This window comes from Aptenodytes forsteri, unplaced genomic scaffold (assembly GCF_000699145.1).
Source record: "Aptenodytes forsteri isolate BGI_AS27 unplaced genomic scaffold, ASM69914v1 Scaffold111, whole genome shotgun sequence".
NCBI classification, from domain to species: domain Eukaryota; kingdom Metazoa; phylum Chordata; class Aves; order Sphenisciformes; family Spheniscidae; genus Aptenodytes; species Aptenodytes forsteri.
In genome coordinates, this window is record NW_008794710.1 from 1324565 (window position 1) to 1344139 (window position 19575).

The 19575-nt window shown below is 42.7% G+C and overlaps 1 protein-coding gene across 2 annotated transcripts in view; it reads left to right on the top strand.

Annotated features, from left to right (window-relative positions):
• Positions 1-19575, top strand: part of CRMP1 (collapsin response mediator protein 1) — a 50984-nt gene that overhangs the window by 17302 nt on the left and 14107 nt on the right. For both annotated transcript variants that reach the window (XM_009273756.1, XM_009273757.1), the window contains 5 exons: positions 5088-5272; positions 6821-6985; positions 12059-12120; positions 13791-13871; positions 17621-17689. In XM_009273756.1, the coding sequence (XP_009272031.1) occupies positions 5088-5272; positions 6821-6985; positions 12059-12120; positions 13791-13871; positions 17621-17689 (562 nt within the window). The remainder of the gene's footprint in view (positions 1-5087; positions 5273-6820; positions 6986-12058; positions 12121-13790; positions 13872-17620; positions 17690-19575) is intronic.

Genomic DNA, 19575 nt, shown 5'->3' on the forward strand with positions numbered 1-19575 from the left:
CCAGAAGGCATAAACACCCCCCAGCCATTTGCTTGCTCCCTGCCCCCACAGTGGGATGGGGGAGAGAATCAGAAAAAAAAAAGTAAAATTTGTGGTGAGGTAAAGACAGTTTAATAGGACAGAAAAGGAAGGGGGGAAAAAAACCCCAATAATAAAAATAATGATAAAAGTATATACAAAATAAGTGATGCACAATGCAGTTGCTCACCACCTGCTGACCGATGCCCAGCCAGTTCCCAACCCCCCCGGCCAACTCCCCCCAGTTTATGTACTGAGCATGCCGTCACATGGTATGGAATATCCCTTTGGCCAGTTTGGATCAGCTGTCCTGGCTGTGCCCCCTCCCAGCTTCTCGCTGGCAGGGCATGGGAAGCTGGAAAGCCCTTGGCTAGTGTAAACACTGCTTAGCAACAACTAAAACATGGGTGTGTTATCAACATTATTCTCATCCTAAATCCAAAACACAGCACTGTACCAGCTACTAGGAAGAAAATTAACTCTATCCCAACCAAAACCAGGACAACAAGGATCAAAGCCTTTTTCTTGACTGCTAAACATTTTCACTAGTGACCTAACAAGTTTGGTCTCCAGAGGCTACAATTTAATGCACAGAAACATAATTATGGTTATCTCATAAATAATTCATTGCGTACTTGTTTTCAGAGCTCCTTTTCTTAAGAATGTATCATCAGATTAGAAGTCCGATTCTTTATATATCTGTGGCTACTTACATTATTCATGATTCAGGTTATTATAACAGAGAAAAATTCTGAATGCTTGTACCCATGGACTATGCGCTTTTCTTTTTAATACTGCGCTCTGCTTTTCCAGTTGTAGTGTTACTTACATTGCAGAAGTGGCAAAAGGAGCATATCGTTTTAAGTGGAGAAGGCACAAAATTATGAACGCGTATATTTTTTTAATAGCAACAATCAACCAAGTTGTACTCTCTCTGATAGGCATTTTAGTTGAGTCTTTCACTGCTTTTGTTTGTTCAGATGCAGATTTCCCAGTAACACTTGCAAGCATCAGAACTGGTATAACAACTAAGTGCATGAGATGCTGCGAGTCTGAAACTGCTGTGGATTTTTTGCCTTGATTCCCGAAACGCAATGGTACTCGGTAGGTAGGTTAGCAATGCCAAGCTTTCAGCTGCCCTGCCATTTAGCAGCCCTTGCTAGGTGCATAGTCTCCCTGTGAAATCCATGCATGGATCCTTACCTCCAGAAAGTATCGCAGCTGGCTGAGATAGCTAGGATTAATAATGAATAGACAGACAAGATCTTAATTTTTAAAATGCCTTTATCTTTGCCTAAGGAGGCAAGTTTATTGTTCAACACCCTGACTCGTTGAGTCGTGCCTGGTTTCCTGGATTTAGATGACACGAGGTTTTTCTTTGTAAACTGTGCAAGAAGTCCTGCTCTGAAAAAGTAGCTGATTTGTGAGGGCAGCCTGGTGTGAGATGGGCTTGGGTCCTAACTGTGTTCAGATGATAAATTCTGCAGTCTAGGGAAGCACTGTATTTTCTGGGATTGGTCTCTTTAGTTTCTCCAGCTGGAACTGCCCATTGTGTCTAAATATTTAACATAGTTGTTAAATGTTGCTCAAGATCCTTTGGAGCAGGACCTTGAACCTCAGGCATCCGCCTTTCAGTTGATGCCCTAACTCTCCAGCTGCAGATCCTGCTGATAACACAGAATTCTTTCCACAGAATGGAGCAGCCACCAAACCACTTAGCCCAGAATAGGCAATAGTGTTCTGGTTTTGCCAGGATATTAAAGAACTGGGTTAATTTTCTTATTCTGCAGTGGAAACTAGTGGAAAATAGAGTGTTGGGTTTCTCTTGCTGACTAATGAAATGAAGTAGGGTCTTTTAAGGTTTATGTCCCTGCAGATTGTCCTGCAGAGAGGAATGTAGATATACCTTGAATGTCTTTGAAGATTAGCTATAGTTTGGAGGATGGTAGATGCTTTTTCCTACCTATCAATGCTCAAACTGGCTCCCTAGGTACAAGGGAGCAGTGGTGCATGTGGATTTTTCCTAGCTGAAACTTAAGCCCTGCACACTCAGGTGGCAGCTGAGAGGCAGTTCTCCGGTATCTAAATAGTAATTTAGATATTTAGTAATTTAAATTGCCATTGGTATGTAAATAACATATTTTGCTTACATCTATCCTGTCTCTCATTTCCACATGAGGAAATAAGCCTTGGTCTCCATGCCAAGCGGCCGGTCACGATCCGGTGCTTGCTGTTCTCTGCTCCGTCCCTGCCAAGGGGAAGGGTCGGGTCCCTCTGGGCTGGAGGGGACTAACAAGTGTGCAGGATGAGTGGCTGGGGACGGGGTCTCCAGAGCTGGGCAGGCGATGAGCCAAGTTAGGGGGAGCATCAGATGCCTAAAAGAGATCTGGGCTTGATAATGACAGAAATAACTCCACTGAGTTCTGGGGGAGGTTTTCAGTTTTCTCAGGTTAAGCTTATGAAGAGTTGAAACCTGCTGTTTCCATTGTGCTTTAATCAGCTCACGTATGACAGAATTTACCAGCTCGTACAACTGAAGACGGTAGACAGCACCAGCTTTCTGTGAGTCTGAGTTTTCTAGTTGCTGGTGCATCGGAAAACCAGCTCAATCATTTGTACAGTGTCTAGAATACAATTATCTGTGCTATTGTATTTTTTCACCCACAAGTAACTGAACCCCATTCTTATTAACATACACATAGCATTAACAAGTGAGCAATTCAGGAATCCTGTCACATTATCTCTTACTCTGTGTTCTAGTCAGTCAGAATAAAAATAACCTTGAATGCCAGTGAAGATCAGCCTTCTCCCAGCCTTAATCTTGATGCCAGGGCAAGAGATGAGACAGGCTCCTGACAGGTAATAGTGTAGTATCATCCACAAAGGCCATTTGGTCCCATGTCACTTCAGCGTGGCTGACTTCAGCCATTGCCAAATAAGCTGTTAACTCAACTGTACACTGAAAATAACAAGCAATGAGTCATCAAAAAACTTCCGTACATACTTAGCACTCTTTCACTTCATTAGGATATGTGTTTTCTTGAACGGGGAACTGGTAGGTACTGATTGTGGAAGAAACTAAAAATGAATTGCTTTTGTATTTTTGTGTAGGTTTTCTTTAATATTGTTATTTTCATAGGGTGTGTAGTCCTTGGAGTGCAATTCCACCTCAGACATATTTAAAGGAGATTGGTCATCATAATTTTTTTTTTCCCAGTTCAGTTTTTTAGCCACCCAAACACTGTACAAAGGTTGAGGATTGTTCTGATTAAAATCTGGGGAGTGGATTCAACTAATGAAAGTTAGTGCAACACCATTATTATCTGTGGGGCTACCTAACTTTATACAAGCTTTCAGTGTGCTCATGGGTTGGAGTGCTTTATGGTGTGCCTTTGCGAGTCCGATTTTAACAGCAGAGAAGCTTCTTGCAGCTTGTTTGTGCACTTGGATGTGCTGGGCTGCTGCTGGCTTTTGCATACATATCAATTCCCTGTTTGTCATGGTATCATTAGCGCTCCTCACAGCTGTAACAGGTTATGACATGCTCCCAGTGCTATACGCGTTGATGAATATTAGACGCCAGACAGAGTGTTGTATGGCTGCAAGCCGTGATGCTATCAGCTCTCACGAGTAAGCCCTTTTGGATTTGTTCAGCGCTGAGCGGCTGAGACCCAGCTCGGGATGCTGGCGGGGAGTTTGCTCACCAAATGGCTGTGCTTCCCTCCAGCCAAAACCCGGAGCACCGGGGGAGCCAAGCTGCTGGAGGTGACATTTTTGCATAGCATATGAAACAAATTCTTGACCTCTTGGGGCTATTTATTAACTCTGGCGGTTTGGCGAAATTCCAATGTGAATAATTATCCCTGGTTTTTTCACTGGTTTTAATTAACGGTTATATTCATTTTCGGTTCTAGCTTGTTGCGATTGGCTGTTAATCAGTTGCTGTGTTTTGCTCCGTAGGTGGGAGTTGCTTTTTAATATGGGAGAAACAGATTCAGCAGCTCAGATGTCTGGGGTATTTGTTTAGCTGTGGATAAATGTTATTTTATCCCAGACAAAAGGAAATTAAGACAAGGACTGTGTGTCTGTAATACGAGATAAACTAAGTGAACTTAAACTACCTTCTAGTGATCTCTAAGCCCAAATATATTACAGCGTAGCAATGCAGAGACATGGCTTCCACACAGACCCATACATTTTCCTGTTTGGCACCATGCAAAGTAGACAATAAAAATGTAATGTGGCTTTAAAAGTTAAAGGTTAATTTACTCATAGTTGTGTCCATGAACACTAAAAGTATTTTGATTGTAAGTGTCTGGAGTTTGCTTGCTATCAGCATGGGGGACAGGTTAATATTTTTAATAGTGAAAAAAAAAAATACCCTGTTTTGAAGAACTGAAGGGGAAAAGATTGCAACAGGTAGTTAACATTTTTCCACACAGTTATGCAGAATGTTTCACTAAGTTTTAACTGTAAGAGGAGGATGAAGAATATGTGACATGGTAGATTAAAGGTGTTTGGGTCTCTTAAATATGTATTTCTGTATCTTAGGATATTTAGATTTCTTTTTAAGGATAAATTTGCATTGCTTGGTTACAAAGTAATTATAACTCCTTTCTGACGTGCCTTGTACTTCTGCCATATATTTACAATTCCAGCTTGTTGTCATATTTGATTTATGGTTTTCTGTTTTCATTTAAGAACTTAATCTACAAAACTGGAGCCTCCAAAACAGCGTTAGCTGTACATATTTGTAATTGTTTAAAGATAGGAATCATATAAAAAAAATAATTTTTTTTAATGCTGGTGCATTACGGCTTCTTTATTGGCCACTAGAGCAATGCAAAGCAACCCGAGCATGCGGCTCAGCTAGGCAGGCTCGCGGATGCTTTGTTCTGCTAGTGCCGTGCAGAGTGGCCAGAGCGGGTGTTTGAGCTTCACCTTTCCTTTGGGGTCCCAGTTCTTTCTGTATAACCCCTAGGTTCCTCTCCCTTACAGGCCTCAGATAGCTTCTGTCCCCTGTGCTTCTTTGTTTAAGTAAAATAATATTGGCTTTCCTTGCTGCCTAGGCAAATAGGAGAGAATCTGATTGTTCCTGGAGGAGTCAAGACCATAGAGGCTAATGGGCGCATGGTTATTCCTGGGGGAATAGACGTCAACACTTACCTGCAAAAGCCCTACCAAGGAATGACTGCTGTTGATGACTTCTATCAAGGCACAAAAGCAGCGCTAGCAGGGGGCACCACCATGATCAGTGAGTACTAGCAATACTAACTCTTCCCACCCCAAGCTGAAGCTCGTGTAGCACATCTGGGGATAGCTACAGGAGGCTCTATGCTGATTTTCTGAGATCTTCTGCAATGAATCTTCAAATTTCTGGGCACTGTGTTGGAGATCCATTCATCATTGCCACCGAGGGTTGGCCTGAAAATGAACCTACCCTCAGAAAGAAACAGTGGCATGGGGAATTGTCTCTTGGATTTCCCTCTGAAATACAGAACAAGCACTGAGGGATAATATACCTACTCTTGGGATTTTTGAAAAACAATGTAATAAGTGCTGTAAGTATATGGCACAGAAAATCTGACAATCTGTTCCCACCTAGTGATGTGTCAGAGGCTTTGGAAATAACAACATGCTTATTTATGAACTTGGGTTTGGCACCAGGAACTGAGGAAGTCCTTACCAGAGATGTCCTGGAGGAACATCTTTCTTGGTGGAAGGGAGAAATATTTCTAGTTGTTAAAGACCCTTCTTCTCTCTACCAGATGGCAGGACAAGGTTTATCTCTTTCCTACTCGCAGTGGCTTGGCCCTTGGTTTGACTTTGTGAGGCAGTTGTTCAGGTGGCATAAATGGTCTTAGCTTCCTTGTGCAGAGGAGCTGCCCAGTGGGGTTTTACTCCCACTGAATTGGAATATGGCTTTTTTTGCTGAGTGGTGTTATCTATTAGCTATGTTCAGCAGCAAGTATTAGCTGAAAGGATCTCTGGCAATAAGCACAGAATGCACTGCTTTTCATTACTTTTGTTCATAATTTTTTTTAGCGTATGTTCTTCAGTTGAGGCTTCCTGTGCAGCATTAGGTTTGCAAATGCTACCGATAAGCCCATCTTGCTTTGTTTCCATACTTACTTTTGACCTAGCCCTGCAAAGATAAGTATATATGCAGAAGCAGTCATGTCTCTATTTGATGTCAGTAAACGTTGTGGCATCATCAGATGCAGAAAGCCTTGAGACAGTGAAGATGCATAGTTGCAGCGTACTCGATCTGCCATATAGTGTGGCTTAGTGTTTGTGCTCTACATCGTCTCTGTTCAGACCTTTGGCTATATTCCCAAATCTGGCTGCTGAGAAAGCATTCGACGTCTCCATCGATACATTGGTAAGGCAGAGTGGGCCAATTCAGTGACTACAAGGCAGTGGTTAATAATAATGCTTACTGTGAAATACGTAGAAATGGACACATCAGACAATAAATACAGGTAAGTCCAGAACTTGTGGTCTCTTACAAAATGGTAAAGGGAAAACCAAATGTTTCCTAAACTGTGAGATGTTTGGCTCTCCCACTGTGTGTCTATTGCTGCACTGAGCAGGTTGCCAGACTCAGCTGTAGTATAGACTGTCCACAAAGTCTGCTATACCTGAGACAGCAAGACCTGGCTAGCATCCCAAAGTTACAGTCTCCACACAAACTGCCTCTAAGGCTGCTGTTCTGGCCGAGATGCTGGAAAGCTACTTACAGGTGCTGAGGAAATCTGAACAGTGTGCAGTCTGGGTAACAGACACTGAATCTCTTTTTCAGTTGACCACGTGCTTCCAGAACCTGGATCGAGTTTACTGACCTCCTTTGAGAAGTGGCATGAGGCAGCTGACACCAAATCCTGTTGTGATTACTCTCTCCATGTGGACATCACCAGCTGGTATGATGGGATTCGAGAAGAGCTGGAAATACTGGTGCAAGACAAAGGTTAGTAAGTGAAAATTAGTAGTATTTTTTGGTTTTATTGAAATATCATATGGAGGTGAAATTTTGAAGTATTTTAATGAATGCATCATCCAGAACAGAAATGCACAGGTGCTGGTTATGTTGCCCAAGGTTCTGCACTACCTTGGAACTTTCGTATTCACTTGCTGCTGTGTAAAATGGACCTAAAACAGTGCATTAGTGCTAGTCAGCAGCAAGGCCAATGGAGGGAGTAGGTTTACCCCAATACAGGCACAGAAAATTAAGATGTGTATGTTGTCAGATACAAATGTATCACTTTATGCTTGCTTGTACATGTGGAAATAGGCTCAGACATTGCATACTTAGGTTTTCTTTTAAGGTAAAACTCAGAGATCAGCATTTAGGGTAATCAGCCCAGTCACCTTAGATCCTCTGTTTCATGAATGGAGAGAATGACACATTTAAAGGTAGCGGTTCAGATTTTAACTAGTCTGGAATCTGCCCATTTAGCTGCCTCAGATTTAAGCCCAAATATGAAGGGCACATGTGTCTGAGAAACTGTCATCACAGGCTCGATCTCATTTCTCAGCAATGGCTTAGGATAATTTACTTGGTGAGACTGGATTTTTTTATAAAACATGCCTGTATTTTTAAAATAGGTTCAAGTTATTAGAAAAAAGAGAAGCTAAAGTTAGGTACCTAATATTGAAAAAATGTCCTGATTTTCTCAAGTGCTTCGTCTCCAGTGGCTTTCCTTAAAGTTACTAGAAGACACTTTGTTTCAGGACTTACAAAAACCAGGTCACTTATTTAGGAATCTATTTAAGACACGTACGGGCTTGATTCAGTTCAATTAACAGGTCTACTATCATGTGAGATGCTGTAGGTTACCCTATCTGGACTCCAGCTACCACTCCAGAATAGTACAGATAAAACATCTCATAAATCATTTTCCATACATGCCAGCTCAGTGTGGCAGTCTCATATATGGAGGGCATCTTGGTGGCACCAGATACGTATGTGTGAGCAATTGAATCTAGTCTTCGGAAAATAATAATTTTATCTAGTTCCTTAAAATTCTGCCTAACAGCATGGATTTTAAGTCCAGAAACATATTTTTTCAAATATTTTTTACTTGATACTTCCCTTGAAAATGCATGGATATTAATTAAGAAATATTTTCTGAAATGATATTTAGCTACCATGGGTAAATCAGAATGACCCTTGTGTTGGGAAGTCTAAGTAATATGTGTATGCAGCATCTTTTGTAAGGTGCAGTGCTAGTGATTACTTAGATTTGAAAAATTCTCTTTTTCTAGGAATGTACTATCAAAGTAGAAAACCAAAGCAAATTCCTATTTTTGAGTGAGCAGTTGTTCGCTGATATACTGTGGAGGTGCAGTCACTTAGGGGAATTTATCCTATATTGCAGCATGCTAGCAGTACATGTGCTGTATAACAAGATTTTAGGCAACAAAATCCTTCAATCAGCAAGATTACACGTAATTTAGAGAAACTGCAGCTGGTCTTACATAGTTCTTTATAATATAGGTGATTTTTACAAGGTGATGACATCTGTCAACACTGATGGTGGCAAATCTGTGCTGTTTCCCTGCTATCAGTGTTAACATGGATACGCTGCTGTGCATTAGCTGACTGTACTCTCAGACAAGTATACTGTGCCTTGTTTCAAAGGTTAGATACTATTTTCCAGAGGTCCTGGATCACAGATGGCTCAGCACTCCCAAATGTGCCTGGGGGCTTACATTAAAAGCCTGGTGCAGACAGTTAGGTTAATAGTTTTCTCCAACTATTGAAATGTGAGTTTTCAATATAAATCTGACCTGCCTTTCACTCTTCAGAGGAAGCAGGAATCTGTTCATCGGTTCCTGAACCGGGATGCGTGACGAGGCCCTTGGTGACCTCTTTGGTGGCAATAGCATTAGGAGGTCACGTTTGTTCTCATGGATGCTGCACTATGTCTCAGGCAGTCAATGTGAGTTACTCTCGTGTTAGGAGATGCAAGGTGAGGGCGAGTGTGAAAGCACAAGCACAATAGGAAATATTTCAGTGTGGCAGGGGCTTTCAAATGAATGGATAATATCTGCTGATAACTGGAAACATTTGAGCCAGCTGGTGCAAATAGACTTGATGTCAATGGAGTGACACTGGTTTTCATCAACTGGGAATCTGGATTGAATTTGTTCTGGGCTGATTGTCTGGTGGGTGAGTTAGCCAAGTAACAGGGCTCAGTTAATAACATTTCAATGCCGCATGTGCCTAATACAATCTCGGCATGAATAACAGGGGAGCTCACAGAGCTGCTGTTGAGGTGCCCTGTCATGAGATATTATTGAATAATTAATCAGTTTTAAATCAAGACAAAGCTAATTTAAGGAGACACAGGCTTTGGAAGGGCCTGGAGATTTTGTAGAACCAAATGTTGATTATAAAGACTCAGGCTTGTAGCATTTTGGCAGCTAATTTGGGACTGGGCTTCTCCAGTACATGCAAAGGAACAACAGCCTGAAATGTATCGACAGACGCCTCACTCATTCCTTTAACTACTGCACTTTGTCACTGTTCAAAAAAGCCTGTAGCACTGTCTGAAATTTGGAGAGGATCCTGTTGAGTATTCCTGGTGCGAGAGCAAGCAGGACATTAACAAGATAAGCATTGAGGTCGATAGGCCATGGACCAGGTCTTTTGAAAAGCCACATATTTCCAATGAGTAGATCGAGACACCAGACCAAGGTGTTAGGCAGAGTCTCATCTTGGATACCTATATATGTAAATTGGTGTTATTTTATCTTGGTATCTTGTAAAGGTACTCTCTTTGCAAGGCAGGATGGTTCAAACCATCTCTCCTGTCAGCTGTAAAGGCAGCCTGTGAGGTGCTCTTCCACTTTGTGTGTATCTGATGTGGTAGCCGAGGGCGTAGACGTGCACTTAGATGGGAGACCTCTGCTTCTGCACTGTGGGAGCTGTCGGTAAGGGACAGGCTCAAGATCCCATGGCGGCATCCCTTCTACTCTCACTGACTTCAGGGAGAACATTAACATGAGTGGGAGCAAAACTCATAGTCATTTTATCAAGGTCAGAAAAGGGCCTAAGAAGATACAAAGGCAATAAAAGAAAAAGGAAGAGAATATATATTACTTGGGTCAATGTATGTCTTACAACCACAGTACCCAGAGAAAGCTGCCTTATCTCCTGCAGAACTGTGATTAAATGAATTACCTTTGGCTAGATCCCAGTGGATAAAGGAGAGCAATAGGTAACCCAGCTCTTTGCTTACAGAGAAATGTGTATGAGAGGACTCAGTCCCGTGCCATCACTGAGGCCAGTCAGCCTGGCTTGGACCAGCCTTGACACATCTCTCATTGCTTCATGTGTGCGTGGTCACCTGTGCAGAAAGGTGGCTCTCAGGTGCAGCTGACATCTGAGACACTGTGTGGGTTCGTGAAGAGAAACAGAGCTTTCCTCCAAGGCAGGTTGGGCAGATGTGATCAGTCAGAGGGGAGATGGTGCTGCAGGCCTGAAGCTGTAAGCACTGACCCCATGGAAGGCCCAGTCAAGCTTAAAGGTTTTAAAGCAGGGACATACTAAGTACATTGAAACTGTAATGAGGAATAGGCTGAGGGATTACAGTTAGTAAAGACCACGCGTGTTTTCTGGGAACTTGAGAAATACGAAAATAGGAAGAAAGGACAGGCTCACAGGCTGACGGGGCTCCACAGTCCAGGCTGGATTTGCTCAGCGTGGAAGTCAGCAAGGAGGGGCCGGCTCCCGCTTCGTATTTCTCCCTGAGCTGCCTGGCTTTAGCAGGAAGACATAATACCAGGGATCATTTCAAGGTTTTATCCTGCGTGTATCCTAGGGTATTTTAATCTTGTAATTGTGAATAAACAAATTCTCTGTGTGAGTGTGAACAGCCATACCCTCTGCCTGAGGATATATCTGCGCCTTCTAGACTCATGAAGGAGTTACATCTTCATCAGAGAGCCTTATTCATTCGGTGTAGCCAACATGAATAACATGAACAGATCTCTTTCTTCTTCCTCTTGCCCCAGGAAGCACAGTTTTCATGACAGCTATTTTGAAGTGCAGCATATATAGCTTAGAGAGCTTAGAATTTACTTTTCTTTTTAGCTTGAAAACTCTGAGATCAGTCCCTATACCAAACTGAGGATGTTGTCAGCAGACTAAACTAATATGAATTCTTATGTACAGAAAATATGAACAGAAGATGTTTGGAATTCCCATTCTGTTAGAATACCAAGCTGTGTAAATAATCAAATCTTTTAAATAAATAGCAAAACTTGTAGGGGTTTGAATACAGTTGGTTCTTAGCAACCAACACTCAACACTAGCATTTCTTACTGATTTCTAAAATTTGGAGCTGTCATCTTTCATGGTTTTGTATGACTGCCAACATAAATCCTTCCATCTTTGGAAGGTGGAAGGAGAGGTATGGTGAGCTGCCCTTGTAACCGGTTTCAGGCTTTGCTTCTGCTCCTTCCCAGTGTCTACCATCAGCTAAGCTGGGTGCTTTGGGCAGTAGGGTCAAGAAAAAGTAAGTCTGTATGCAAATTCAGACACACAGTTCCTACAGCTTCTCAGCACTTTGGGGAAACTTAACTAGAAGTTTATCTATTAAAAAGCACAGTTTCAGCTCAAGCTGAAGTGTTTTTTCTGATTAGCTAAAGAAAGCTAAAAAGAAAACCAGTGATTCACAGAACGTTTCACAAGTTTTTTTAAACTTTACAAACTTTACATGCTTGCTTTAGCCACTATCGCTTGTCTGTGATTTGTCTACAAGCAATCTCATTTGCAGTGGTGGCTGGGTTGCTCCAGGGCTGAACACAGGCAATCCACAGAGTCTAACAAATTCCCCCAGAGAGCAGGGGATTCAGGCTTCTAGTGCTAGTAGCTGTAATGCAGCTGTGGAGCCATGCTTTATTTCGGGCAATCACTGGTGAAAAGCCTACTCCGGACAAATATTCTATGACTTATTTTTCCTGAAGTTTTTGTTCAAATACAGTTTAGGAATCCACTTACATGGCAACATCTTTGAATTTTGTCTTGGAACAGGTGTGAACTCTTTTCAAGTCTACATGGCCTACAAAGATCTCTATCAAATGTCCGACAGCCAGGTATTGCTCTGAATGCTTGTCATTGCTGTGATCTGTCCTCTCTCCTGTGATCTTCCTCCCAACACTTGAGGAGTTGCTAAGGTTGAATCCCAGAGAAACATTCCCACTGACCTGAGTGGCACTGGGGGAAATGTGCAGTGGAGGAGTTCTCCTCTGGAGCGTCAGTGCCAAGCAGTGTTGAACATCTGCATGTGTTCCTTCAAGTGTACGACATTCACCTTCTGCAAGGATTATCTGGTGTCTCCCAACATTGCAACCACTCAGCACTGCTCAGTATTTTGCTGTGCACTTTATTTTGCTGTTACCTTTCAAGAACTCTAGGTCAGAGAGGGAAGAAAAGATGAAGCACTCGAGGTGGTGGCAGTTTTAAGATTTCAGGAGTTTCTCGGTTGCTGCAAACAGCTAAATGGAGTTGCTCTTTTGGGAGAGGTGGCCTTTTCTCATTAGGGCTGGAGATAACAATGAGCTTGTTTGTCCAGAGCTCATTACACATTCCAGACTCTTCAGCTTTCCCATTCATAAGTACCAGGTCATTGTAAATGGACAATGGCATCTGTTAGTAATAATAATGTTTGCTTATTCAGTTGAGAAAATGTTTCTTTCTTACTTATTCCCAGAGCTGTAGCTCTCGGTCTCTTAAAGAACTGTTGTTACACCTCCAATCCATGTGGTTTTAATTGGAATTTTAGACATAATAATATATAAATATTCTCTGAGAGGCAGTGCCTGTTAAATTCAACTCCCTGTTGGAATTGCCAAGAGAAATACATCAAAATGTTTAATGTGTGGCTAGACTAATGCCTGTTACCTTGTTTAAATGCTCATGTTGCAGGCTGTGTATTCCGACCCATTCAATGCTAGCTGAAGTGCCCTCGTGCAAAAGTGGGCACTGAAGAAACCGTGTCTTCAGTATTTGATCTGTGTTTGGAAACTGGGCTCCCATGTTGCTGAAGTCTGGTTTAAACAGGGAACACGTTAGCTGAATACTTTTGGAAAGGAAACTGAATTTCAGTAGATCTATGCTTAGAAATTCTCAGTAAAAGCAATAGGATCAACTATTTCCATTCTGTAAGGATGGGTTTTGAATCTTACAAAGCAATAAAAAAAAGGATGCTCTAGAGAAAATATTACAACATTTTAAGATTAAGAATTAAAGATGATGGCGAAAGCTTGACACTATCTGCTCTAAGAAGATGGTGCAAAATGGCTGCACTTCAGAAAAGAGGTGTTTTAGCTGTACTAAAAGTGTCTGTAGTCCATGGGAATACTTCCATTTTACATTTGCTAAAACTATGGAAAAGAGACTACTCACTAAACTTAGGCTTGTGTGGGAGGGTGTGAAGAGGTAGCCCTGCAGTACAAGAGGCTGGGGAAGGCACTATGTCCAAGGGACATGCAACCCCGCTCGGGACTGTTGACCCTGTCTCGGTGCAGAAGGGCAGAGGCTTCTGCTGGGGCTGGCTGGTGTGTAAGGGGTGGGTCAGTCAACGCCAAGCAGTGAAGCTCTGACTCTATGTAGAAAGCCAGGAGTGGAAAAGGGAGATAATTCGCTATTTGCCTAGATAATTACCAGCATAGAAGGAGCAAAACTGAGATGAACAGAGAGGTATGAGTGTTAAGTAATGTGTTTTCCTTATTCAGCAGTGTTTCCTTCTTTGTACTACCTGCAGCTTTATGAAGCCTTTACCTTTCTAAAAAGCCTTGGGGCTGTTATCCTGGTTCATGCTGAAAATGGAGACTTGATAGCTCAGGTGAGTGAACTGTCATTTTTGCTTCACTTTGTGAGAAGATAGACACAAGAGAGAAGTAAAACCCTCCAGTCAGAGTATGGGTAGGAAAAAAGGAACTACCTGGTAAGTGCCTTAATTGGGCCTGATGCCCTACACACCACTGGTATAACCCCTGGGATGAGAGGATGGAGGCCCTTCTGCCTGCTTTGGCAGAGCATCTGTGAGGTAGAGCAGCGATCCAGACAGCTCCTTGCCTAGGCAGCAGATGAAGACTGGATGAGGGGGGCAGAAGGAAGCAAGAAGAGCTCTTCTGAATCTGGCAGAGACAAGTGAAGCAGAACAACGTAAAGCCTTGTTTCAGAGATCTCTGAAGGTTGAGAATAAGAGACCACCGTGATCTTCTAAACATTTCAAAAATGTGTGTTAAAGTGTAAGTCATGCTCTTTGAAGATGCCTGTCAGAACCAGGAAACTGGGCTCAAATTCAGTATGTTCCATTAAAATGTCCTGGATCCCCAGTGCACTCTTTGCAGGTCAGGTCCCCTGTGTAGGTACTGTCCTCACACTGGAGTGTGCTGTAGCTCTGACCTGTGCAACAGAGGTATTCCAAGGACAGCAGTCGATAGTAAACCTCCTGCTGGTCTTTCTATAAAGCAGAATGGTTGGGTTTGGGTCAGTATTGTTATGACTCTATACATCTGTGGCAGATTAATCTTTTAAGGCTGTGTCGTGGTTTAACCTCAGCCGGCAACTAAGCACCACACAGCTGCTCTCTCACTCCCCCCCAGTGGGATGGGGGAGAGAACTGGAAGGGGAAAAGTGAGAAAACTCGTGAGTTGAGATAAAGGCAGTTTAATAGGTAAAGCAAAAGCCGCGCACACAAGCAAAGCAAAACAAGGAATTCATTCACTCCTTCCCATGGGCAGGCAGGTGTTCAGCCATCTCCAGGAAAGCAGGGCTCCATCGCGTGTAACGGTTACTTGGGAAGACAAACACCATCACTCCGAATGTCCCCCCTTCCTCCTTCTTCCCCAGCTTTATATGCTGAGCATGACGTCACATGGTATGGAATATCCCTTTGGCCAGTTTGGGTCAGCTGTCCTGGCTGTGCCCCCTCCCAGCTTCTTGTGCACCTCCAGCCTTCTCAGCTGGTAGAGCATGGGAAGCTGAAAAGTCCTTGACTAGTGTAAGCACTGCTTAGCAACAACTAAAACATCGGTGTGTTATCAACTTTGTTCTCATCCTAAATCCAAAACACAGCACTGTACCAGCTACTAGGAAGGAAATTAACTCTATCCCTGCTGAAACCAGGACAGGCTGTTACAGAGATGTATTACTCTTCTGATCCCGTGTACGTGCGTAGAGCCCCTCTGAGGTCCATGAGGCTCCGAGTGAGCTGACTGATTTATCTGCTGAGCTCTTTAGCTGCTGGTTTATCCGCTAAGGACTAGGCTGCAGAGCTGACAGGGAAATTACAATAGCTAAAAACGAGTTGTCTTTGAGATCTGGACTAGGGAAGCCACCTTGTCTCATGGTTAAGGGAGAACCTCAAGTGAATGTTTGAGTGGTTGGGCAGTGTGTAAGGGCTCTTGCCCACATGGATTTATTTTGTTGTTTTTCCTTCAGTGGGATTCTGTCCTTAATCTGCCTGGTAGGAATTTACCACCTTTGAGAGCCTTCTTTCCCTTTTCCCTTCAAGTTTGGCCAAAATAACCACTGGGCTCAAAAGTTAATAGTGAGGAGTCAAAGCTAATAGTGAGGAGTCAACAGGCACATACAGTGCAGTTGTGTCCTTCCCCCGCTGAAACCAGGTGAAAACCCTCATTTGGATTCAAGAGGAAAAAAAAGATGATTCCCCATGAAGATTAGCATGATTTAAAACTACCAAAATATATAATTTATAGTTTTACTACAGTATAAAATATCCAGTAGAACGAAAATTAAGAAGAAGAAACATAATAAGTCAATATTACTGTAGGAATGGCAAAATGAAACAAATCAAATGCCACCCATGATGTTTTGGTATGTTCCCCATTAAAATCAAGGTGCACTCGTGGAATTGCATTTCTGATACAAATCTATTTCAGTTACATTTTTCTTTGATCAGCTTTAATATAGAGCCATGGAATATGAACATACAGGACAGAAAAATTATTAAGTAAAGAGGAAGTAGTAAAGAAATGTAAATTATGTTACACATCAACATATTTCTTTGCCATTGCCATGTCTCATAAAATCAGTCTTTCCTTATGCTTTTATTTAGAAGGATTATTTGGATAGTGAAAAGAAAGCTGCCTGCAGGGAGGTTTTGCAGGACTATTCTGTGTGAAAATCCAAATTTGATTTTATCAAACAAATATTCTATCTTACTAGCACTATCAAATCCTCTTACAGTGGGTAATTTTATCATATGATCTGATTTTATGACTTCCTTCAAGATGCAAAGCTATCCTTTGTGTTCCGTTCTTTGCCATCTTGCTCTTTTTTGTGTTATATGGTTGCAACTTTATTTTTTGTTGTATTTTAATTATCTGAAATCTTTAACTGGCACTATTCAGAGCTGTTGCATTAATGATGTAGAACAGCTATTTTTAAGAATACCTATGAAACGTTATGATTTTCTAACCAAAATAATCGTAATTACAGAGTCAGATTAATACATTCCTATTAATGCCTCTTCAGCCTTGATTGATTGCAGCAAAGGCAAAAGTATATGTGAATATTAACTTGCTCAGGTTTTGCCGCAGTATATTGGTAACGTGCGCTTTTCACCCTCGGGGACCTGGGATCAAATATTTATTAGATGACACAGTAAAGTATGTTCGGTAACTTCATCCTGGTCTCTAGGGGACATTTGTCTGTATCACAGAGTCATTACATGTGTTGAACTTGGCTCATTAAGACCTGTGAGCAGGGCAGGCCAGGGTTGGAGGTACGTCAACAGTTCTGGTCCCACTTCTGCTCTGCTGGCAGACCTGGATCAACCTCAGATCAGAAGTGGTTGACCACCATTTTCTACAAAAAGGAAAATTTATTCCAATACTACTGCTTGACCTTAAATTAAAAGATAGGTGAAGCTTTTCGTCTATTTTAAAAAAATTATCTCACTGCTGTGAAGCTTGATAGGCACAGATTTTTTTCTGACAAACCCCCATTGGTCCTAAGATGGGCTTTTTGGTGTGGGCACAGTCCCCTCACAACTGGAGGGCACTGTTTTGCTTTCGTGAAAACATAATTTTAGTGATTCACTCTGTAGGGAAAAAGTGTTAAGGAAAACTGGATGCCAAAGGCAAGACTTTATCTGGTGAAGTGTCAGCAAGGCTGAAAGTTTAACAAAGATAACAGCGCTTCATGGATTGCAGCCAGAGAGGAACTTGTGCGAGTGAAGAAAGAATCGCAGGCTGGAAATATCCATAATTACTATTTAGTATATTGATTGAAACCTGTTCCCTGGGTTGGTGTCTAGAGAGCAGAGGAGATTTCCGATGGTGCAGCCCAATGGCTCGAGGCACAAATATGCTCTATCGCACTGCAGCGACAAACCTTCCCCTGAAATCTGCGCTGGCTGAGTGGAGCAGATGCCGGCGTGGCATGGGACCAGTTTATAGCCAGTGTTTTCAGTCCTCCTCCCCTGGCAGCAGGCTTATGCAGCTGCATTTACACAGACAAAAAAGGGGCAGTCAGACAATATGGCTGGTAATCCGCCAGAGGATGCCTGGTGCAAGGGTCTCATCCTGGAGCGGTTGTCAGCATTTACCTCTTGTGTTGTAGGAACAAAAGCGTATCCTGGAGATGGGAATCACCGGACCCGAGGGACATGCCCTGAGCAGGCCCGAGGAGGTAAGAGACTTCACTCATTTTGTCGTTCATGGAAATATGTTGTCGAGCATGTGGTATCGGAGCTTGGCTTCTGTATGTGCAGATGATAGATGGATGCGTGGGGAAGGGCAACAGTCTGCTTCTCCCACGGCCTCTTCCAGTATTATTCAAAGCCTTGAAAAGTCCAGGTCCCCTTCAGCCTGTTTGTTAGCCTGAAATACTCTTTTGCTGCTGCAGCAGGTGCGTTCCCTCGGTCCTTGTACACTCAGGAGTCACAGCCCCTGCTGCCCCGGGCACGGGCGTGCATGTATTTTTGAGTGTGACCCTTATGATTTGATTCATGATGACAAAAGTATGGGCTTATCAGGGTAAAAATCAGCAGTGCAGCTTGTGGGTTAGGCTTTGGAGTAACTGCATTCATTAAAATGCTTTGGCTGAAAACCTCCTATAAGATGCATGTGTATGTATATACATGCATATATATATGTATATACCATGCATGTGCATATGCCCACATATAAATGTACGTTTATGCCGGCAGATACATTTGTAGTAGAAATGCAGGCTGTAGAAATGCAAATATGTGAGAATGGAAAGATGCTGCCAGGCAGCTCAGCTTATGCAACTCTCTTCTAATAAAAGATCTGGCAAGGATCGTCTCAGGCATATGGAAAGCGTTTCTTTAATGATAAGGAAAAGGTGGAGACGTGGATGTCCCTTAATGTACACAGTTCAGACCGTTAATGGGATGATGGAGGGCGGTAGTGGGAGGTGACTGTTTTCCTTGAAGACTAAAGAGACAAGGCCCTGGGGATTTGAGGCTAAACTTGAAGAGATTGTTGTGGTTTGCAGATCTTTGTATAACCTCTCCCCAAGGCAAAGGAATCGGCTTAATCGGTCACATTCTTCTATTGAACTGTTTATGTACTTTTTCATTTTGCTGTTTAACTTCCACCTAAATTATTCTAAAAGAATGGAGTCATTTCCTTTTAATGAGAACAAGGGCCTAAGGAAAATCTGCATTTGCAGTTTCCAGAAAGGAATATTGCGTCTTTCTGACTGTGCATTTGACCATCTCAGCCCCAGCGCTGAGGTACAGAGGTCCTGCCTCCTTCCCTGGTCTTCTGCAGGTGCGTTTGGGGCTTCCAGAGCAAATGTTGTGATTAAAGTCCTAGGAAAACCTGAAGTGACAGTCTGATTTAAGAAAAAAATATTTTACAAAACTGTGAAGAATTAAGCCATGTCGTTTTGGAAGGCTAAATTGCTCAACTTTTCTAGCACAACTCTTGGAGAGAAATTTCTGTACCAACGAGTCAGTATTTTCAGTCACTGAAATGGACTTTTAGGAGTTTTAGGTATTAAATGCCGATACTGTGAGTCCATCTGGGAAGGAGGTATAAAACTGATGAGTGGGAAAAGGAGTCTCCAGAGCCCCTGGAAAACACTGCTGCTCTGTCTGAAGATGACTGTTTCGTGTGCCTACGTCCCAGATGGCTCCCTGGGAGGAGATTGCCCTTACGCTTGCTGACAGAGGGGACATACTGGGCGATGCTTCAAAGGCTTTTATGGATTATGGGCTAAATTCAGTCCATAGTGCTGAAGCTGCTGTTTGAGAATACTTTACATTCACTGTTATCTTATCCTTATGTAAAGATTGCATAGGGTAAGCTGCCAGGGACAGCTCGGAGGTTGTCTCCGAGCTAGGGCAATGTTTCCTTGCTTCGTTCTCCTTCCAACTGCAAGGTAGAAGTCTGAAGCAGAAAGGTGGGAGGGAGGTAAGGAGGAGACCCATCAGCTGCTTGGACGTGACCTTTCCTGGGGTGCAGGGAGCCAGGGAGCTGTATTTGTGCTGGTGCAGCTGTACCCCCCATTAGCGAGTACAGCCTGGCTGTGGTTACTCCTAACGC